This window comes from Thrips palmi, unplaced genomic scaffold (assembly GCF_012932325.1).
Source record: "Thrips palmi isolate BJ-2018 unplaced genomic scaffold, TpBJ-2018v1 HiC_scaffold_4, whole genome shotgun sequence".
Taxonomy (NCBI): Eukaryota; Metazoa; Arthropoda; class Insecta; order Thysanoptera; family Thripidae; genus Thrips; species Thrips palmi.
Window position 1 is genome coordinate 8,260,715 of NW_023144631.1, and position 22,931 is coordinate 8,283,645.

Sequence of the window (22,931 nt, forward strand, 5' to 3'; positions counted from 1 at the left end):
CGCTGCCTCGGTGCTCCGCTTCCTCCTGGCGATGGGGGCTGCGACCATGCTGCGACCCAGCCACCCGGCACAGCGGGCCGCGCGGTGGGCTGGCGGGGCTGGCGGGGCTGGCGGCATGCTGCTGCTGGCGGCAGGCCTGCGGCAGGTGACCCGATGAAAGTGGGAGATGGACGATGAAGTGGGGCACCTGTTCCTCCTCGAGGCGGAAGGCACAGGGCGCACGCCGCTCGGCGGGGGCATCGCGATCAAGAGCGTTTTTCGGGAGCGCCTGCCGTGCGCCGGGTAGGCAGTCCCGCCGAACAGGCACGCGGGCTGATTGCCTACGGCCCGGGCGTTCCAGCCGGGCGCGGGGTAGGCAGTCCCGCCGAACAGGCACGCGGGCTGATTGCCTACCGCCCGGGCGTTCCAGCCGGGCGCGGGGTAGGCAGTCCCGCCGAACAGGCACGCGGGCTGATTGCCTACGGCCCGGGCGTTCCAGCCGGGCGCGGGGTAGGCAGTCCCGCCGAACAGGCACGCGGGCTGATTGCCTACGGCCCGGGCGTTCCAGCCGGGCGCGGGGTAGGCAGTCCCGCCGAACAGGCACGCGGGCTGATTGCCTACGGCCCGGGCGTTCCAGCCGGGCGCGGGGTAGGCAGTCCCGCCGAACAGGCACGCGGGCTGATTGCCTACCACTCGGGGGGCCTGGCACTCGCACAGCGTTCCGAATGCCAAACCGGATTCTCGCTACACGCTCTCACACCGATCACTCCGACGAATCGGCGGCGACCGTCGAGTTTCAAAATGATTCCATCTTTTTTAAAACTTTGGCCGAAAGTCGGGCGACTGGCTGCCAGCATGCTGCCAGCTGGCCGGGGTGTCGTCAGTCTGCCTGCCTTCGGCCTGCCTGCCTGCCGGCCCCGGCCGCACTCACTAGCCAGCCCAGCGCAGCCCAGCGCAGCCCCGCCACTCGCCGCATCGCTTCCCGTAATGCAATGTGCATAATCCGCCGAACGACGCGGCCCCGTCGGCCCCCTCGGCCCCGTGCACGTGTGCGTTGCCTAAGCTCTATCCTGCTCCATCTCATTCTATCTTTATGTCGCTCGGGACTCCTCTCGCCTGGCGCAGCGCGCAGCGTTCGTGCGAACAGGAAGCTCGCTTCGACTGGGGGGGGGGGGGGCTGCGAGGGCGGAGGACCGCGTCGAGGCGGCGGGGCGCGGGTCGCGTTCTCACGAGCGCCGCCAGTAGGCTGATTCCGAGAGTCGTTTTCGCCTCTCTGTCCCTCTCGCTCTCATGGGGCGTCCGCACTAGGTGCAAGAGAGACAGAGTGAACAAATGATTCCTCGGAATCAGGCGGCAGCCCAGCAGAGCCGCGCGACGAGAGGCAGTACGCCTTATCGCCGGCATCGAGTCGTTCCCACCGACAATAATCTAATTGGCAAATGAAAACACGAAAACGCATTCCCGCGGGCCTTCCCACCCGCCCGATCCCAAGCCCTCAACAAAACGCAGCACCGCGACGCCGCAAGTCTCGGCGGCGAAACGGTAGCCAGGCGGTGGGTAGCTCGGAGGCCTTTGCCTCGCCGGCTGCCGTTTGGGAGGTCACACTGCACAGCCACTCCAGGCCGCCGCGCCATGCTCGCCGAGAGCCCCGCGGGCAGCACGGGCAGCGCGGGGTGCCCAATGCCAAGGTCGTTGCGTGCCCCTCCCCCTCCCTTTTCCCGCAGTGTGACCGCACCGGTATGGCCGCATCGCGAACAACAACGCCGGCAGCAACAACAACACCCGAGGGAGTAGCAACAACGCAGCGGCGGCACGGCACGGCGCGCCCGTCGTAGTGCGGCTAAAATTATCTCGGTAAGCGAGCACACCAATGGCCAAGTATAGAGCTTTGGCTCCTCGCCCTGGCGATCCCCGCCGCGATCCTCGTCCCGCCGAGCCGAGCCGAGCCGAAGGGAAAGCCGAGGGAAGACCCGAACGCCGCGCGCCGCCACGCCGCCACGCCGCGGCAGCCAGGCGGACCGAAGAGGCAGGCGCGAAGCGCGCAGCCAGACGGCAGGCAGGCGGCCCGGGTCATCTTTGTTTCCCGCTTCCCACCGAGCGCGCGGTTCCACTTAATTTTCACTTTAGGCGCGGAAAAAAAAATCAGTGGAGTGATTGGTGTGCGTTTTAGCGGCGGAAGTGGAAGCGAGCCGCTTTTTACCCTCCCCGCCGCGGAGGAGGGAAGGACTCGCGGCGCCGCCGCGGTTCGATCCGAACCAGCAATTTCTCATACTTTGGCGGAAAAAGACGAGGCGGCTGCCGGATGGCGCGACGCCTCAAAGCAACACCAACTAGCGCTGCTTGCGCTGCTTCGGCTCGAGGCTCGAGGCGAGGGTGAACGCACCCGGTGGTCCGCGTCCGTCAGGATGGCGCCCTCCACGCCCTCTTCGCTGCACCCTGTTTGTTTACGGACCGCCGGCATCGCCGTGGGCGCCGGCCCGGCGGCCTGGCCTGCGGCGTCCTGGCCGAGGGGCAGGGACCGTCACGGCGCGTCTCTCGACGGCCAGGCCGGGCGGGCGCGGGCCGTGGCGATGAAGGCCCTGCCGCCGACGGCGGCCCGACCCGCGCCAGTGTTGCGGGTCCGGGGATGACAGGCGGTGGTGTGTACCGGCAACACGGGCAACACTGGGGCACGTGAGGCTTTGCACTTGGACTTGGCTCAAAGCTCAAAGTGAGGGCCCCGGCCCCGCCCCGCCTTGGCTCTGCTGTTTGTGGGGGTGTTCTGTCCGCGGACTTGGTCGTGCCTGCCTGTCTTATCAAAGTCCGTGTCGGCAGCGTTGCACCATCCGGGACGGACCACCGACTACCCCCGGCCGCCGGCCGTGCTGCTGGCCTGGTTCGCCTCCGCCCCAGCGCCCATCTGTCTGGCGTCTGCTGCCGCAGCGCCCTGGATGAACACTTCTTCTTCATCCCAGCGGGTGCAGCGGGCTGATTCTGAACACCGCTTCGTCGCTCCGTCTCTCTCGCTCCCCTCCGGGACGCCCCACGAGTGTGAGAGAGACAGAGCGGGGAGAGCACTGTTCGGAGTCGGCTCAACGCGCGGTGCAGGCCGCAGACACAACACGGCGGTATATCCATCAGCGTGATGGGGGCTTTGGTGTGCTTCAGGTGTCCGCGCCGCGCCTGGCCGTGCTGGCCGTGCCCTGCAGCGGCAGCTGGCTGCCGGAGAGGACGAGAGGACGGAGGGAGTGCCTGGCAACCGCAATGTGGCGGCCGGTGGCGGCCGGCTGCCCCACATCCCGAATCCCGATCCGAATGAGAAGGCGCGACGTGCGCGCTGGTCTTCCCCTCGGCACTTGTCGGCACCGCGCCGCCACCGCGAACCGCAAAACCAATATTGGCGGCGTCGGGCGGCCGAGGCGTGGCAGAGTCTCCTCCTCCTCCTTCTTCTTCTCCTCGTTGCGCAACGCGATCGGCGTGATTAGACGTCGCGCGCGAAGGAAACCGCCACCTTTTTTCTGTTTTCCAGCAGACACTTCGCCTCAACGGAAGCGTGGTCTTTGTCTTCGCCGTCCGATTCCGAACCGACGCTCTGTCTCTCTCGCACACATGGCGTGCCCCATAGCAGAGGCGTGAGAGAGACAGAGCACTGTGCGGACTCGCTTTCCAGGACTCTGGACTCGCGGAGCCCCGTTGGACAACAAAAAGACCTTCGAAATAAAAGACAACAGCCTTCTAGTAGATCGGGCAGGCTGTCTGTACCGGCCGCGGCGTTGGCAAGCAGCTCTGTGCAGAACGACACGAAACCGACCCGAGTTTCGAGTGTCCATGCTCGCCCGCGGGCCACGCCCTGTCACGCCATGCCGCGCCACGCCCTGCCACGCCATGCCGCGCCACGCCCTGCCACGCCGCGCCACGCCACGCCTCTCAACACCCGGCCGGCCGGGCCATTTGAATTTTAGCGCGCTCCGCTTTCGCGTGACGACTTGATAATGGGAGAAATAACGCGCCAGTGTGGCAGCCAGTGCGGCCAGTGGCGCCGCGGGCCTACAGTGGGGCAGGTCAGCGCGGCGCCGCGGCGTGCACGAGAAGGCCGAGAAGGCCGCGAGGCTGAGGGGCGCCGCCGCGGCCTGGACCTGCACTGCAGCGACACTAAGCCGCTTTGCCGCTTTGCCGCTTTGCCGCGCGGCCTGGCGCCTGCAGACTCAATCCGCGCAGCGCTTCGTCTCTGGCTCACTCGCGCCTTCATGGAACGCCGCGGGAGTGTGAGAGAGACGGAGCTGTGTTCGGAATCGTGCAGCCGGACAGACAGGTGGAATGGATGGTGTCCCCGGCTTGGCCAGCTTGGCCAGCTTGGCTAGCTTGGCTCGCCTCGATGCGTTTCACACACTACTCGATCTCATGCCGGCTAGGCGCGGCTAGGGCTGGAGAGCCAGAACCACCTTCACTGACATCCCCCTCTCCCTTTCTCCTCGAGAGCAAAAAGCGGTACAAATTAACTGAGGCGTTGTTTTTGAGAGGAATTTTTTTGTGCGTAGGGCCGTCACCGCCAGGGCCGCCTGCAGGGCCTGCACTGCAGGGCGTTCACTGCCACCGCACTGCCGAGCGATTCAGAGGTTCGGTTTGTCGCTCTGCCTCTCTCGCACCCTCATGGAGAACCCCGTGAGTGCGAGAGAGACGCAGAGCGACGAAAACGACTCTCGGAATGAGTCGGCTGTCGCGGTGGTCGCGGCCCGCTAGATCGCTAAGTGGGGATAAGTGGACGGGCTTTACAGTGACGACGTGACGACCCGGTGTGGGGAGGGGGGGGGACAATTCAAGTACTCACTCTGGCAGTACCCGCTCTGGCTCGCTGGATTTGCGCCAGGCATTCACGTATTCACCTCCCGCGTCCTTCGCGAGGTACTTTGCTCCGAGAAGTGAAAGGGAAGGGACACTGGGACACCCCACCTGGGCCAGCCTGGGCCAGCCTGGGCCAGCCTGGGCCCACATGCACACGGCGACCACGGCGACACGTCTGCACCGCCAAAATAAAGGAGGACGGGCTTCGGCTTTCGAGGAGCCTAAAGGACTCCTCTCTGAAATGCTCATTGCACATCCGGAGGTCGCTGAGCTATATACCCGGATTTTAAATAAAGATCTTAAATAAAATTAACTCGGCCCAAGAACTCACGTTCCTGGCCATGACGTTGAAGACGGCGGAAAAGAGTTGGTTTCATCGCGATTGCGTCTCGAAACGTCGATAAGACAAGCCGATCGCAGAGTGCTGCCGCCGAGCCGAGTCGTTCGAGTCCTTTTTCGCGGCTGCAATTTTCGTTTATCTCTGCGGGCGAGGGCCCTCTTCCTCCCCGCCCCTGCCATCGTCAATTATAATCCACGGCGACTCGAACAAAGCAAAAGCCAGCTGGTTGTAATCGCAGGAGGAAAATCGTCTTCGCCGCCGTGGCGACGCTTCGTTCCTTTCCCAGCCCTGGCCGCGCCCAACGCGGCGACACCCGATCAGCTGAGGGAATGGGACGGGCGGCGTGGCGACGCGTGGCGACGCGAGAGCGCGGGAACCACGCGCCCGCCGAGCGGCGACCGCGGCGACGACGGCGACACGGAGAGACTCCTCTACGGCGACACGGCGATCGATACTTCGGGAGCCCACATAAGGATCGCGGTAATCCTGCGGGAGAGGCTGCGCCCGAGTGGGCGGGCCCGGGCCCCGACGCCCAGGACGCCCAGGAGGAGGAAGTGGTTTCGGCTTCGGACCGTCCGCCGCGCCGCGCCGCACGCGTGCATCTTTCAAAGCGCTGGGCCGCTGCCGTGCCGGCCTGCCGGCCGTTGCGCCGCGCGGTGGCGGTGGGTCCGCGGATCCGCGGCCGGGCTGGCTGCCGCCGAGCTGCCGCGCTGCCGCTGCCGGTGGCTTCATCGCCTCAGCCTTAATTTTATTTTATTGCGCTTCCCTGACGCGACCGGATTACGCGCTGAACTGGGCCGGCTTAGGTTGCGATGCATGGGCCGCCGGCCCGGCCCGGCCCGGCAGTGAGTGGAGGAACGAGGAAGGACCGCCGCGTCCTTTCTCTCTCTCGCTCTCGCTTGCACCAAGCGCCTTTGCATACGAATGCCCGCTAATTGTGCAAAGCAGGAGCAGCTCGGGGCGTGCCGGCCCGGGCCCCGCGTGTGGTTACTCGCGAGCCGTGAAAGATGGAGGTCACCGCAGCCGCGCGGCCTCGAGCACCGGACTGCGGAAACGTCGACCTAGGTTCAACGCCTCCCTCCGCCGCCCGTTTTTACTCACCTCTTAAGATCAAAATTTTCGCATATCTTTTGTAAATAGAAGGCCTGTTCTACCAGATCGCTTGGGAACAATAGCCCGAAATTCGAAAAATACAAAGGGAAGTGCCAAGTTTTATAATGAGCCAAGCGGCGGTAATGGCGTGTTGACACGTACACACACACAGGCCCACACACACGGCCGCACCCCTGGCACCCTGCCGGCCGTGCCGAGGGCGTGCAGGTGGTGCTCAGGGCCCATTCACCTGCACGCCACACTGGGGGCCTAGTGCGGCCTAGTGCGGCCTGGTGCCGCCAGTGCACCAGCGTGGCCTGCTCCAGTGACGGTGCCACTGCGCCTGGCGGGCTGGCGCGCGGCAACCCTTCGCGCGGCCGAGGCCGAGCCACGCCCGGTGGGCGGCCACCCATCACGCAGCCGTAGCGCTGGAGCCGAGCCACAGGCCGCGAGCTGGAGACCTGCACGCACCGACGGCCACTTCAGGCAAAGCCCCATGGCAGCCCTTTCAACACCGGTGTGTCGCGGGAATTTTCTCCGCCACACTGCGAGTGCCTCTTGCCCGCTGTTGCCCGGGCCCAGTGCCCCGGCCCCAGTCCCGGGCGCGGGTGGCGGCCGTTGCGACGGCGGCCGGTGGCGACGTGAATGTGCACTAATTCTCGGCATAATGTGTGTGCGGAGGCTCGTTCTGGTCCGCGTCCAACACGCCGGCACCGAGGGGCACCGAGGCACTGAGGGAGGAAGCCCTCGCTGCTGGCTGGCCCGCTAGCTCTCGGCGCCCAGAGTTCCACCCCAACGCAAATGAGGCTGCGCTTCGGGCTGGCTGGGCCCGTGAAGCTGTGAAGGATACCCGTTTTTCGCGGTTCGGAGTTCTGACACCTCGGCCGGCCAGTTCGCCCCCGGCACAAGGACATCGTTCGTCTTCGCGTTGGACGTGCTCCTGATGGTGTGCAGGTGCACGAGACGCACCACCCCGCAACCCTGCAACCAGCATTCGCGACGAAAAACGAGCGCGTGATATTTTTTTCTGGCCCCGACGGAGAGTCGAACCCGCCGCCCCGCGGATGCCGACGGGGCTGCTGCGCTGCCTTGTTTCGGGGCAGTGTCAGTGACGCCGTGTGACAGCCGGGGGGCGGGGCGTGGCCGCGCGGCAGCATGGCGGCTGCGCAGGTGCGCCGCTTGGCCGGGCCTGCCGCTCTCGCTTGCTCTCGCTCTGGCCGCACTGGCCGCGGTTTTCCGTGGACCGACATCACCCCGACACGCTCCCGCGAAGCAGACGACACCGGCTATTCTGGTCGGCCGGCAGTCAACTCGTTGCTCCCCCTCCCCTACCCTCTCTGGATGTGATGTGTTTACATGACGCCAGTCAGGCAACAAGGGCCCACGGCGGGCTGCGCGGGCTGTGCTGCGCTGCCTTGGGCCGTGCCAAAATATTCAGAATTCCAGTCGGCGAGTCGGCGACAACGGCGCGCCGCCCTAAAGGCCACCAGCCTCGGCGACCGCGCGCCGCGTCGACGGAAGGGCCAGGGCCGCTGTCGCTGCCGCCCCCCGCGACGTCCGCGACGGGCTATCACTCCCACAACGAGAGAGAGAAAAGTAAACAAAACCCGCGCTAAAACCCCGACCCGCCGACCTCACTGACAAACAAATCTGCGAGGAAAGTCCAAACTTTTCAGAAGCAGCATGCAGAGAATGGAGACTCGGGCCAGGTCAGTCCTGCCCCGCCCGTTCCAAGGCCCGTTCGGTCGGCGCCGAGAGCCGAAATGAAAGGTCGCTGAAAACTGAAAACACGCTGGCTGCCCGTCATCGGCCGGTGCAGCTGGGCGGCCCAACGCGGCTGAGAGCGGCTGAAGGCCTCGCCTCTAGATAAACGCCCTCGCTTTGGCCCCATTGTGATGATCGAAAATAAAAATGAGCAAAGGAAGGAGAGCAACTGCTTGAGGGTGCCGGTCGTCGGCGACCTGGTCCCATCCCATTACTCGCAGTGTCGTCGCCGTGGTCGTCGCCGTCCTTCGCCCTGCCCTGCCCTGCCGCCCTGCCGTCCTGGTGGAATGTGGGGCTTGCTTCGCGTGCGCCAAACACGCCAAGGCATCGGCTGCCGTCGGCACGCCACTGTACGAACAGTTATTCGCAAAGTGACCGCTGGGTGCCACTGGATGTCCTGGACCGCCTGGACGGCCACCCCCCACGCGCTTGACCGCCATCGCGGAGCCCGCCGTCACCAGCCCGGGGCGTGTCTCCCGTCTTGATGCTAACCTGTCGCTTGGTTGAATTCCATTCTTGAAAGTACTCCATCCCCATGGCTCGGGGTCACTGGCACTGCAGAAAGTACTTGGGCGCTACTCGGCCTCCCTCTCTCTCACACACACTGCTCCTCCACTGTATCTAGCACTGCACTATCACTGCACCACGTCCAGCGGGCAGGCCGCTGTCGGGGCTGCCATGGCGGCGGGGCTGCGCGGACGGCACGCGGCGACGCGGCGCGACGCGACGCAACGCGACGCAAAGCGAGGACGGCGGAAAATCGCACACGAGAACGCGATTTCGAACGAGTTCGGCAGGGCGGATCCCGTTTTCCCGATTGGGCACGGCACGGCACGACGCGACGACGCACGGCACGACACGCACGACACGAGGCGGCGAACGCGACACGACACGACGGCGTGCTCCGAGCGACACCGCCCCTGGACTGGCCGGCTGGCGGCGGGATCCTTCTTCAGCACCCCGCCAGCCACGACCACGCAGCGGGCCCCGCGCAGCCCCGCGCAGCCCCCACCCCTCGGCGGCCACCACGCCGCCATCGCCGCCCTCCGCTCTGAATCGCTCTCTGTCGTCTCTCTTCACACCACATTTTCCCGGTTTCCTCCAAACCCCTGCGCGGCTGCTCGCCCATAAATAACTCCATGTCTGATCCCCCCACCGCGGCCCGAAGGACCACCGCCGCGCATCGAAGCGGCGTCCTGAGGGAAGCAGGCGACGGCCGGCCCTCGTGGGACAAGGTGGGCAGGGAGCAGGCCGGGCAGGCCGGGACTGGGACAGGTGAGCGGAAGTCTCCGGGACTGAGCCCCGTCCAACGTGCGGTGGAGGGAGAGTTTAGTCTGTAGTCTGGAGCAGCGGACCCCAAATGGGGTCGCGAAAAAATTTCGAAGGGTCGCGGCGAGGTGGTTGGGGTCGCCTGGGGTCGCGGCTGTTTTCCGGCTGGCAGAATTGTTCAAAACGGTCGAAAATGCCTTTGAAAACTCGTGTTTTAGGCCGACTTTAAGCAGCAACTGCGTCTGATCCGAGGCGGTATTTCGTCCTCCCTCAGCGGGCATTTGGTCTTTGGACCTTCCTTTAGCATGCCTTTGTTACGGAGTGCGATTATCGGCCTTAGTTTGGGAGCAGTATTGTCTCAAAGTTGATGAAAACAGTATAAAATGCCTTTGAATGCCATTTTGATCCACTTTGAGACAATACTGCTCCCAAACTAAGGCCGATAATCGCACTCCGTAACAAAGGCATGCTAAAGGAAAGTCCAAAGACCAAATGCCCGTTGAGGGAGGACGAAATACCGCCTCGGATCAGACGCAGTGGCTGCTTAAAGTCGGCCCAAAACACGATTTTTCAAAGACATTTGTGGCCGTTTTGATCAACTTTGTGGCAATACTGCTCCCGAACTAAGGCAGATAATCACACTCCGTAACAAAGGCATGCTAAAGGAAGGTCCAAAGACCAAATGCCCGTTGAGGGAGGACGAAATACCGCCTCGGATCAGACGCAGTGGCTGCTTAAAGTCGGCCCAAAACACGATTTTTCAAAGACATTTGTGGCCGTTTTGATCAACTTTGCGGCAATACTGCTCCCAAACTAAGGTGGATTATCGCACTTTGTATCAAAGGCATGCTAAAGGAGGGGTCGCGAAATTTTTCCTGGGGGTCGCGGAATTTTTTTGTATCAAATTTGGGGTCGCGAACCGAAAAAGGTTGGGAACCGCTGGTCTGGAGGCTGGAGGCTCACTTCCTCCCCGCAAGCTCAGTATTCTTCCCCGCTTCAGACGTTCGCTCAATTACTTTAACCACCCAAATTCTTCTTTATTGTGTGCTTTATTTCAGAGTGGTAGCTGAACCCGCTGAAGCAACCTGGCCTTGGCCGTGACAGGCTTGCAATTGACGGTCGCCGTCCAGGCGTGCCTCTCCGCTTCTCTGTCGCGGGGTTCCGCCATTTTATGGAGCATTTTGTCGCCGAATGGTTTTGGCCCGGCCTCAGGGTCGAGGGGGCATCCCGTGGTCATTGCCAGCGCCGCCTCGCTTCTCGCCACTTCGCTTTACGAGCATTCCCCGCGAGTGTCTTTTTCACAAAAAGCCGTCTGTGCCTCCGTTGTGTGTCCAGTCCCATTAGGAAGTCGGGGAGACGGGCAGACGGGGCGCGTGCGAAGAAGGAGAGAGGCAGAGTGGTGAGGGAGGAGGCAAGGAGGAGGGGGCAAGCTGCTGCATGGGGACGGGAACGGAGGCGGGGTTGGGGTGGTGGGGGTTAACGAACCCTGTCATAATGGAAGATTGGGTTGGTGACGGGCCAGGTGCCACGCCGGCGCGGCCCGCCTCGTCAAGGTGTCACAGAGACGGGGCGTGGCATGACGGAAGCCGGAATGACCCGGGAGGCCAACAAGTGTGCTGCACGTTGGCGTCGGCCGGCACCCCTTCCGCTCCTTCTTGCAGACCCACCGCACGGTAGCGACACACACTGTCAGCTACCAACCCAGCATTATTGTACAGCTCGAAACTACTCTAAACTATTTTTACCATCGTATTAATGCACGAAACACAAGCCTGTGGGTTAATAGCTGCCGCGTCCGGAACGCGCTGCGTTCGCCTTACTTGCTCGCGAGCTCTAGACCCGCACTTCTCTCTCTCGCTCTCCGCGCCTCCATTGAGGCCTCCAGCGAGGCCTCCAGCGGCCCTCGCTCCTTGCCCTTACTCTGCGTCCGTTCTCGCCGTTGACTCCGTTGAGGCCGGCCATGCTCGCCTTCCTGACATAGGCGGCGAAAAGCTTGCGCCTTACCTGGAAGCACAAGAAACTGGATTAGTGACACGTTCCACTCCACGCCGTGTGCGCCTCGGCGCGTCACGCCACGCGTCACGGGGTTGGGCGGCCCGAGCGCCAAGCACGCGTGCCAAGTGCCGGCCGGCCGGGGAAAGGGGCAGAAGTTGATCGATCGAAGTGCATGACGTGTTCATGCGGCGAGCAGCGCGAGCAGCGCGACGCGGGTCGCGGCCAGGGCGACGCCGGGGCGACGTCGAGGGGAGAAAAACCACCGTCATATTTCGTGTACGTTATTGGTTTCGAACATTCTTTTTTTTTGCGGGGGGGGGGGAGGAGGGGCACGTTGTTGACTTGGTGCACAGAGAGTGACCCAGATGATCCGGCAAAACATTCTCTTGGAAGGGCGGAGCGTTGCAACGATTTTGACAAAAAGAGTCTGCGCCACACCGTGACAGGGCAAAGTCGTCGCAAGAAAAGGCAACTCTTCAATGAACAAATCGCATCCGGAATCACACACACGGTTTCAAGCAACTCCCATCAAGCTCAGAGAGAAAAAGAGCAGACATAACAAAACACAGCATAGGCTCCACGGCGAAATTTGTTCCCCGCGCTGTTTTTCGCGTAGGGCGGTGTCCGTTCTCCTCACCGCCTCTGTCTTGCTTTATATTTTGTTTTGTTTTCTTTGCGGTTCGCTTTGCCGCGGCGACAAGCAGTGGGCTGTCCTGCCTCGATACCGTCGGACTCTCCGACTGTCGGCTCGGCGCCAGCGATCCACCTGCGGAAAAAACGCGGCGGGGGCCAGCCAGGGGGAGAAAGAGGGAGAGAGACGGAGAGTGGAAAGCACCCTTTACGGGGAACACGGACAACCAGTCTCTGTGCGGTCTGCCAGGGCTCCACACTTGGAACCAAAGCTTGGGGTGGGTCGCGTCGACGCCGCGCTCCCTCCCCCTCCCCCTCCCCCTTCGCGGCGCGCCTCGCTCGCCCCGCTCCTCGCGGGCGAAAGAGGAAGACCCGGGTGAAGAAAGAGCGCGACAATCATTTTGGGAGCAGCAGGAAAGCAGGCGCCCTTGAGGCCGGCCGGGCCAGCGCAGCGCGTGCCGCGTGCCGTGGCCGGCACCTCCTCGTAAAGTGTGCGACGCCGCGACGCCGCGACGCCGCGACGCCAGCCCAGAGGCGAGGCGCGCCCAGTACAGTGGAGTGCGCCGACGCCGACGGACAGCAGGCTCAGTCCGAGAGTCGTTTTCGTCGCTCTGTCTCTCTCGCACCTGTGAGGGACGCCCCATGAGTGCGAGAGAGACAGAGCGACGAGTCAGTGTGCCGCCCGGCGGACAGGACAGGCCGAGCTGGCGTCGGTCCGCCATTGCCCGCCATTCAGCGCCTGCGAGGTGCGGGCAGGCAACCCGCCGCACGGCGCTGCCCGACGGCACGGCGGCGCGCCACGGCTGACTCCGGGCCGCGGCTGGCGGCTGGCCGGCTGGCTGGCGCGCCCAGTGTGTTGCCATACCGCCCGCGTGGTGGCGGTGCCCCCCGAGACCGCGGCGCCGTGCTCGCCGTCGTGCTCGCCGTGCTCGCGGCGCGGTTGGCCGTCAGCCGCGAGCCAGCAATTAGTTATATTTTGTAAATGCCAGCAGGCCGACACGACTCGGTCCAAGCGGCCAACCGAGCGTGGACTCCACCCCGCCCCTTCAGTCTTCGGCCACGGCGAAAGTGAAGAAACCGATCCAAGAGGCACAGTGCGAGAAAAGTTCATTCGGGATGCGAAACAAAAACACGAACGAAACACCGTGCCCAAGGCCAGCAAATGCACCATACCGTCCACAAGCAACAGAAACAGATTACAAACCGAGGGGACGGTACATTATACAGTATGTGAATGTAGGCGACTATTAAAAGACTGCTTGTGACTGAGTATGGCGAAAAAAAACAATTAGCTTTGACAGTTTTTGGGCGACCGCTGCGTCCAATCTAGCTGCGGTTAAAGCCTTCCCTCAACGTCCTGGTGCTAGGACCTAGCATTTCATGCCCCGCCTCGGAAACGCCTTAACGGCACTTGGTCTCGGAGCGCCGGGCTCCGCCGTCGGGGTCTCTTCGCTGGCGGCGCACTCGGCGGTGTCGTCGCGGTTCACCCGACGTACTCCCGCGAGCACTTACTCCGGAGAATCTATTCCGAGCGCGGGCCAAAAAAAATTCCGTCTATTTCGGTGGCTCTTGGCCCCCTCCACCCGCGCCCCGCCCCGCCCCGCCCTCAAGGCTCTCGGACTCCGCCGCCTCCCTGCTCGCGACCTCAGCGCGGCGTCAGCGGCGTCCGCGGCGTCGCCACGCGGAATGCCGCCCCACCGGTGCGCGCGTGGCGGCGCAGCACCAAAACAATTCATAGTGTGCAGCGGCGGCTCTAATCCGACCACTTCCACCTCGTACACCGTGTCGTCCGCATAGTCCGCGTCCACGAGGCGCCCTATTTCGGGACCGGCAGCATCCCGAGGGACTCGACGCGGCGGGGACGGCGCCGACCGCCCCGAACTGCCTGGGCCCGCCCCGCCACGCGGAACCAGCGGTGACCTTAGCGGGGCCGCGCTGCTGGCGAAGCTGCCGGCTCGGTTCGTTACCCCGGCCGGGCCTTCCGCGCGGTGCGCGCGGTGCGCGGCCTTCCCCCAGGGCAGGAGGGGGAGGGTGCGAAATGCAGCGCAGCTGTAGCTGCGCGCGTAATTGGGGGTGACGGTGTGTGTGTACGCTGCGAGTCCTCTGTGCTGCATGCGGGCGGGGCGGGGCGCGGCGGCAGGTGGAGCCCCCTCATCCAGATGGCGCCGTGGCGACAGCGCGCGTGGTGTTCCTGGTTCCCGGTTCAGGCGCAGACTGGCGTCCTTCCCTCCCCCTCCGCCGCTGCAGCTCTGTCACGGCCTAGTTGCAGGCGCACGGCGCGCACGGCGACATCAAAGCGTCCGGACGGGCCGCCGAGCTGGCGTGAAATGCGTCACCTTCGCGCGCACGCACTGCACGGCGTCCTGCCGGCGGTGACGAGATCCTCTCTCCGGCCCCGCTGTGCTGGGGGGCTGCGAGCAGTATGCAGCACGCTTTACGCCCCGAGCGGCCTTGCTTCCGCGCTTCGTGTTTCGAGTGCAGTGGGACCGTTTCCCGCACTGTCCGCAGTGTTTGGGTGGATCGCGGTGGCCGCGATGGCAGGCTGCATACATCAGTGACAGTACTGCGATGTTGGTTTCGGCCGGCTAGGCTTGGCCAGGCCAGCCGCTGAGCGCGCAGTGGGCGGCGGCCGGGCCTAGCCGAGCCCGCGTCCTAAGTGCACACGACGGCGAGCTTCACGTGACCGCCGCATCCCGCGAGCACGTGAGTCGCCAAAACACGAAACAACACCAGGCAAGACGAAAGGAGGCGGCCGGGAGTTGAACCCGGCGCCCTGCGAGGCCATGCACGCTCCACGAGGGGGCATCGGACTCGGCGGCGCGCGGCGCGCAGGAGGATTGTTTACCATTCGGGAGGCGATCGCGGCAAGTCGATATTTCCACTGTTTGCAGTCAGTCAAAAGGGGGCAAGCAGGGCGAGTGCTGAAAAACATCGGTCAAATCGACGAAGATAGCGCGCGTTGTGCATCATGCCGTGCATGCCGCCGTCTGCTAGAAACATAACAGCGATAGAACCTAACCTAACATTTCCATAATGCACCTGCTGAAACGATCCCAAACGTCAACAAGAACAACAACAACGTTAAAAACAACATGAACGACAAATGCAGAGTGCGTCCGCATGCCATGCCACATGATCCGGTCGAGTGCGCTTTCTGAAACAGCAACAGGAATAAATGCGCGCGGCGTGCACTCGGCGCGGCGTCGGCAGCGCGGCAGCGCCACCCTCTCTCTCGCTGTCTCTCTCTTTCTACTGCGGGCCGCAAGCTGCGCTGCGCAAGCATCGTTGTCTCATATTTGCCTCCTCGTCGGTCATGTCCTGGAAAACAAGAGCAGAAAGCACAAACGGCGTCAGTCATCTGGCAAAAAATTGATTTCTGGGACAAAGCGTCACAAGCGAGAAGCTGAAAGCAGTTACGAACGGGGTGTTCTCATCCCCTGCAGACTCGCTGTACTGTTTCCGAGCACTCATTTCGTCGCTCTGTCTCTCTCGCTCTCTTACCGAGCGCCCCTTGAGTGCGAGAGAGACAGCGATATGCGTGCCAATGGCCGCATCTCCGCTTCCGCCCGGCGGTCCCCTCACAGGGCGGGAAATTCGGGCGCTGCGACACGTGGCGTCTATTTACCCGGCCGCCCCGGTGGCTGCGGGCTGACTCCGGAGAGGCGTTCTCGTCGCTCTTTCTTTCTCGCACTGCAGGGGGCGTCCCGAACAGGTTTGAAAGAGACAGAGCGACGAAAACGCCTCTCTCGGCATCAGCCTGCTGCGCATGCTGCGCGTCTTGTCGGGATAAAAGGGGCCACTTACCAGCCGCGTCTATCAGCGCGGCGAATCGGGACCGCGGTGGACGAACGGACGGACAGACAGACAGGATACAACGCGAGCGACTTTCGCTCGGGCCAACTTTGCGGCGCAGTCGCGCTTGCATCACAACAAGGCATCGCGTCAGCGCGCGTGCGATGGAAAAATGTGAAAAGCTCTGCGTCTGTTTGCACCGAGGGGCTGCCTTGACGCCGTGCCTCTAGCGCCAACCGCCAGAGGGGGTGGGTGGGCCGTCCTCGGCCGTCCTTGCTGCGGCCTGCGGGTTGACAAACGCCCTCGTCTTTCGCGTGTTTTCTCGCGGCCAAACACTTTCAATTAATTTTAGAGCTGCAGAGGTATGCACGGCGGCACGGCGCAGAGGAAATCAAGTCCTGCTGCAAGGTTCGCGACTCGCCGGTGTAGCCCGTTGTTGCATTCCGTGGTCTGCCTTCATACGGGGCTGCACTTCACAGTTCCACAGCGCCCGCAGGGACCTCGGGGGGAATCGAGTGGGTCCGTGCCCACTCGAAAGGTTTCGTTTTAATTGACCGTTGCGATGAAAAATACTCGTTTCTCGCCGTTTTCGTCCGAATTTCAGCCATGCGCGGACTGGGCGACAAGGTTCTGCCCTTTCCTCAGACTAATTTAATCCTGCCTTGCCCTGGCCGAGGGGCGCGCCGCAGCCGCAATGCTTTCGACCGGCCATTGCGTAATTTGGAAGAGAAGAGGGGAAAACGGGCAGCGGGCAGCGCTGCCCTGGCCGAGGCTGGCCGAGGCCTACGCCCCTCTACAGCGTGCCTGGCGCCCTCGCCAGCGTCGCGTCGGCCGGCGTCGGCCGGTCGGCCAGCGCGCGCCCTCTGCGCGGGGGAGCGCCGCACCGAGAGACTCGGCGGCTCGGCGGCCGGCCGCTGGGGGGCGCCACGCTCCGCGACACGCGCGTCGCCACGCATCCCGACGGAGGGCGTGCGCCAAGCGCCAAGCGCGCCAAGCGAAAGCGAGGGAAGCGTTGCCTCCCGGACGCAGCACCGCGGCAGGCCAAGCAGGCCCTCAATGTCAACCCCGCAATCGGGACCCGCAGGGCAGCCAGCCTCGCAGAGGAGGTAGAAGCAGGAGGAGGACAAAGGAACAACCGTGGACACTAGCCTTCGGCGTTAAGACACAGTTGGTACCGCACAGTGGCAGCGGAGGCGCTCGCAGGGCGCGGCCAGCGCGGCGCACTACACCCCGTGCCGCCACCACACTGCCAACTTTCCCACGACGAAAATATATCGGCAGTTATGCCTGGCTTGTGAAGGATTCGATGAGCGGACGTGCCCGCGCCGCGTCCCAGCGGCCGGCGCCCTCTGTCTCTGCCCCTCTCGCTGCAGGCCGGCGGGACGGACGGCGACGGGAGACCGCCTTCGGACGCGCCCAGTGGGACCAAAGGGCATCGCGGTGGGAAAGTGCCAGTGCTGGCCGCCCTGGCCGCCCTGGCCGTCGCACGGTGCACCGGGACCTTGCCGTTGTTGTCCTGCTCCCTGCCCAGCAGCACCGCTGAATCACGCCGCCGAACCATGACCGCGATGGCCACGAGCCTTGGAAGGTGCTACACTATAAAGAAAATTTCAGCGAAAGAGGGCACCCCGGCGAACCGGCCCTCTTCCCCGCTGGCTTGGTGGACCAGTGGTTCCCCCATCTCATCACAGGAGCAACCTCAGAGTTAAACCGCAGTGGCCCCGTCATTGGTCACGTCAACTGTGATGTGGAGGAGTCCTCTCACAGTAGGCCAGGCTGCCACCTTTCCCAGTAGTCGGGTTTCGTTCCCGGCCCCCTTCCCACTCAGGGGCCATACTACTGGTAGTCAGGAGTCTGCGTCACCCTGCCCAGCAGCGGAACCACTGGGCTATGAGAGGCACACTGAACGCCGGCCGATTTTGTATACTTGAACCGCCTTCTTGCGATGCAAAGCTTTGTCAAAACATTCGGTACCGTGCTGGGTATCGAACCCCGGACCCCGCATCTGGGAACCGACACATCTGCGCTCTCGGCCACCACGGCCCATGGATGACACTGTGCGAAAGTGAGCCTTTGAAGCCGCTGGTCCGAACCGTATAGTCAGACAAAAAGAGCGGGAAGCTGGTATTCGATCGCTCGATCCCAGTATAGGATTCAGACATTTAACACCTTCGGCCACCGCGGCTCACCGAGTGAGTCGATTGGCGCACCGGGTGATTCGAGAGGCGCAACGGGAAATCCACTCCTAAAATGTAAAGAAGTGCTGGGAGTCGAACCCCAGCCCCTGGAGATGCGGGTCGACGCCTCTGCGCGCTCAGCCGCCGCTGATTCTAGAGAGTACGTCGCAGGTCCCACTCCTGGCTCCACACTGTGGCATCCCGAGGAAATCATGATGACGCGCAGGGGCTAGGGTTCGACTCTCAGCATTAAGCGGTCCAGACAGCGACACCGCCCCAAGTCTGCTCCCACACCCCAGCGGAAAACCCTGATCCTGCTGCTGCCCATGCAGGCCGTGGTGCTGGCGCCTCGGGCGGCGTCGCCGTGCCAAGCACAATGCAGCAGTACTAATGTGCCGCGTGTCCACCGCCGGGCCCAATGGCCGGGCCGCCAGCTTGTACCTTGTTCCGACAAACGAGCAGCCATCGGCCATCGCGCATCGGCGCTAATACAGTCGCCCTTCCCGCTTCCTGCCTCACGATATTTCAAAGATAATTTGATCCCAGAATAACGCGCCGACGTCTGCTGCGCGGCGCTGCGGACGGGCCGGGTCCATCCATCGGCGGGGTAAACCTCCAACTTTTGGTATTCACATCTTGCATTCAAGTCGCTTTGGAAGTGTTACCGAGGATGTAAGTTGCTAGCCCGCGCGAGAGGGACTAAGCGCTGCCGACGCTGTCGCCACAGGCCGTGTTATGTGGCATTGTGTCTTGTTGCGTCGGGAAGGTGACCGCTGCCTGCCCCGCTTGCTTGCTGCCCATCTTGTTGTTTTTGCTGTTGCTGCTGCGGCCGGACATCGAGGAATGTTGTGGGGCCAACAGCCTCGTTGGTGCAGACCTTGTGCGCGAACGTCGCCCGGCCGGCCAGCCCGGCCCCCGCTAGCCCAGCCGCGCCCAACGCCCCAGCCCCGCGTGCCGAGCACCTGTCCTTCCCTGAGCACGCGTGCGCGGCGTGGCGGGGCGGGGCGTGGGGCGGCGGGGCGGGGCGGGGGGCGGGGGGGGTGGGGGGGGGGCCGACGCCCACGCACGCGACGCGGGCACCGGGAGCGCAGCGCGTTCCCGCGCGATTCTAGGGGCCCGCGGCAAGGGGTATCGCCGCGCCGCGCCGTGCCTCACGCGTCCTTGCGGCCGGCGAGGTGCAAGACGATGACGGGGCTGTACCAGCAGCGGGCTTTAACATTTCAGCGGGCATGTGAGTCTTTGTGCGTGTGTGCGTGTGTGAGTGTGTGTTTTTTCGAGAGTCGCGCTGTACAGTCGCCGACGTGAACCCATTTGCCGCGCCGAACGTTATATTATCCGGCGGCGTTTGAAAGGATGTGGTGTCTCGAAGCGCACCCCGCCCAACCCCGCCCCGAGGCCGCCGCGCCGCCCCGCGCGCCGCCAAGCCGAAGGCCACAAACCGTCATATCGCGCGGACGCCACGCGCCGCCACGGCATGGCGCCAGGGGGGCGCCTCTGGCCGCGCCAGCCTTGGGGGTGGCGAAAAAGCGTGAAAAACAGCCGGGCTGAGATAGGGGGTGCGCGTCGCGGCGCGTGCACCGCATTGCCGCCGACGTGGCCTCATTTTTACGCCGTTTATTTGCCCCGTCGCTTATGCCGGCCCTACACGATAAATTGGGTCGGGGCAGCGCGAGCAGCGTGGCCGGCCACCGCAACGGCCGTCGCTGACGTTGGCGTCTGGTGGCCCCGGTGGACAGGCCGGCCGCCTGCCGGGTGGGCCAGCCCGCCGCACGCCGGAGCGCGCGCTCTGCCTGGCGTCGCGGCTCGCGGCGGCCCCGTTCGGCCCGTCTGGCCAGCGAGCCGCTGCACCACTGCTCCACTCTGTCCCCTCCCTCCAGCACCGCGCTATCCAGCCAGGCCGGCTGGCCACACGCAGCCGCGGCCCGCGGCCGTCCGCGCGCTGCGATAGCGCACCGCGGCAGTGTTATTTCCGTTCTGCACCCTCCCCTCCCCTCCCCTCCCCTCCCCCCCTCCCCCCTCCCCTCCCCTCCCCGGGCTGCCTGGCTGGCTGCACCTCGTCGCCGTGCAACTGGTGCAACATTCGCGCAGCGTTTGGGTCTGGCGCCCCGCGGCGACGCGGTGACGCTGCGACCGGCGGTCCGGGGAAGGGGCAGGGGCGCTGGGTCGACAGCCTCTACAACGCCCTGTCCCGCCTCGGCCGCGTCGGCCGCCCCGACTCGACAGGTGGACGGGTGACGAGATGACAGCGCGGAAGGCCGGAAGGGAGGCCCTAAACGGATGGTGCTGCATCGTCAGGTCTCCGTAGTGCCGTGGCCTCGATCCGCCGCACTCCCCACATCGCCCTGCATCGCCCTGCATCCTGCGAGGCGGCCCGCACAGGTGAGACATTCCACCGCAATGTGGAGCACCCCCTCCTCCATCCTCGTCACGCTTATGCCCACACCGGCGGCGCACACGCACACATACACCCAGAGACACAGGGCGCGCAGGTGAGTCATACCGCCCGCCGCCCCGAGCGCCACAGCTGCAGCGATGATCAGGGAAAAAGCAGGCAGTTCAGTGTTCGAAAACAGTCACTTTTGCTTCTCCCCCAGCGTTCACCTTTTTAAAAGTTTGACAGTCTGTCGATAGCCTTCTGCTGGAGGGAAATCTGGCAAAGAAACGGTTGGGAAAACTGACTGTTTTCAAACACAGAACAGCCCGTGATCGTTCCGTGCGGTGCAGCCCTGGCTGGCCGTCCGGCCTGGTTAGTCTGTTTGCATGCAGGCGGGCAGTGCAGCGCCGGGCAGTGCAGCGCCGGGCAGTGAGCGGGACAGAAGCCGTCTCGGCGTCTCGCAGGCCCAGGCAGCCGGCCAGGCCCTGCCCCAGGCAGCCGCAGCCGCAGGCAGCAGGGCCCCGGGCCCCGCTTTGACGGACTCCGTCGAACTGCGGGGGCTGCGGGGGCCGTGGGGCAAAGTCCGTAAACACAAACGAACGGCTCGAAAATAACGAACAGCAACCCACATATCTAAAAGGGGACACGGCGCCCGGCGTCTGGGCTTCGTCTCCAAGTTTGGAAAGTGCCGCGCGACGCGCCACGCGGTGTGGTGACGAATCCCTGTTCTTTGTGGAGCGGCAGTGGGGGCGGGGGCGATAGCCAGCAGCCACAGTCGCACACGCGGTGATGGGCGCTCAACTTCGGAAACAAAGAACAAAGGCGTGTGATGAGTCGTCGCTTCCTTCGTCCATACAACCGACTGCGACGTTCCTGACTGTGCCTCAGGGAATCTCGCGGTGAACGCCCCAAGCAGCTTTGTTTACCCCTGGCGTGCGCCTGGCGTGCGCCTGGCGTGCGCCTGGCGTGCGCCTGGCGTGCGCCTGGCGTGCGCCTGGCGTGCGCCTGGCGTGCGCCTGGCGTGCGCCTGGCGTGCGCCGCCTGCAGCAGCCCTGTCTCTCTCGCATCTACGCGGAACGCCCGGTGCGGCCGAGAGAGACATGGAGTCGATCTTGGCTCCACCGGTCGCATGGCGCGGTGCACGCAGCGTGCATCCGTCCGATTCGTCTCGACGTCCGCGACGTCCGCGTCCTGGTGGCGGAGCGGCAGGCACAGCGGCCAGGCCGCCTGGCCAGCAGCAGCCCACCGAGCTTTGAGGAGGACGGGGCGCGCCGCGCCGGGGTGGGATGGGGTGGCGGCTGCGCGACAGAACAGTAGGTATTGTTTATTTGCAGGGACCGCGAGGGGACTGTTCCTGTGTCGGCCGCCGCTTGGCGTGGTCGCCGAGGTCCGTGGCAGCTATCAAGAGGGAGTGGCGAGCGGGCGTGGGGAGCGTGGAGGTGCTAGGGCCCCTTGGTGACGCTGAAGGTGTGGAGGTGAGCAGGCCTTGGTGGCGGTGGGGGTGGAGGGCGTGAGTGGTTGGCGGCAAGCGTCACATTGCAGTCAGTGTCATCGCGCGATGCGGCGACGCAGCCCGGTTTGTGTGCAGTTTGCAGTTCACACCACCGTCGCAACGAGTTACGCGTTACGTCACGCTGCCCTGCGCCTCGCTATGAAGTGCGTGCCGCCCGCCCGTCCGAATGCTGCCTTCATCGCGCTTGTAAAACGCACTTCCGCCACCGCCGCCTCCCCGCCGACCGACCCATCCTGCCAGGGCCCGTGGCGAGCATCTCAGTGGGAAAGAAAGCAAAGAAACCCAAACACAGCCCAGCGCTAATCCGCTGAGTCCGCTGCAGCCTGCAGCTCCCGTTGGCTTTGGCCGCGCCGCCGCGCCGCCTCTGCAGACTCGCCCTCCCGCGAATGAAGCGCCAACGACAACGAGGCCCCACGGGGCCCGGCCGGGGGAGGCGAGATGCTCCCCGCCCCGTTACATAATTTGTCAAACGGCACTGCTGCTGCCGGTTTTGTTTCGCCCTCCCTCCGTGCGTGACGACGGGTCCGCGCTCTACAAATTTCAACCATTTTTCGCGGCGGCCGTTCGCTGCTCTAACCGTGTTTGCCAGACGACGTTCCGACTAGACCCCGCGCAGCGACGCGCAGCAAGTACTAGTGCGCGCTTTCATTTTTCTGGCTCCGCTCTCAGAGGCCCAGGCCGTTATTGATGCCCCTCTCGACTTTGTTGAACAGGAAGCGCGCCGCGTCATCGAGATTCAAAGCTGGGGTATGGCGCACGCTGCCATCTGATTCTTGATTCCCATGAATCGTTACGCCGCTCTCTGTCGCACTCAGGCGGCGTGCCGTGGGTCTGTGAGAGAGACAGGGCGGCGACAGCCGTCCTCGACGCCAGCCACCGAGGGAACCGAGGGTTGCTGCGACGCGCTACGCCACGCGGAAAAGTCCCGAGTCACGCCTTATTTCATCCGTCTTGTTCGCGTTCGTCTCGCCAGAGCTGTGGGCCGTCCGCGCGCCGTCCGTCCGCGCCTCCATAATGACTGTCCTGACCGCCCTGGCCGTGCTGGCCGCCCTGACCGCCCTGGCCGCCCTGACCGCCCTGGCCGCCCTGATCACCCTGGCCGTGCTGGCCGCTCTAGCCGTCCCCGGGGACGAGCGGACCACCCGAGTGGAACACGATTATTATTGTTTGCGCGGCGACGAGCGA

The 22,931-nt window shown here is 64.4% G+C and overlaps 1 protein-coding gene across 10 annotated transcripts in view; it reads right to left on the bottom strand.

Moving 5' to 3' along the window:
- Positions 1-22,931, bottom strand: part of LOC117649208 (tropomodulin) — a 39,306-nt gene that overhangs the window by 12,614 nt on the left and 3,761 nt on the right. For 4 of the 10 annotated variants that reach the window (XR_004587967.1, XM_034391733.1, XM_034391735.1 and 1 more), the window contains exons 2-3: positions 15,191-15,208; positions 11,186-11,269 (exon numbers count right to left, since the gene is read on the bottom strand). The exons of 2 other annotated variants lie outside the window; for them this stretch is intronic. Coding sequence is in view for 7 of the 8 variants with exons in the window: in XM_034391733.1 (XP_034247624.1) it covers positions 11,186-11,269; positions 15,191-15,208 (102 nt within the window). In the remaining variant the exon portion in view is untranslated. Of the gene's footprint in view, positions 1-8,488; positions 8,644-11,185; positions 11,270-15,190; positions 15,209-22,931 lie in introns of those variants that run through there. 4 more of the 10 variants (XM_034391739.1, XM_034391728.1, XM_034391729.1 and 1 more) reach the window with 4 other exon arrangements.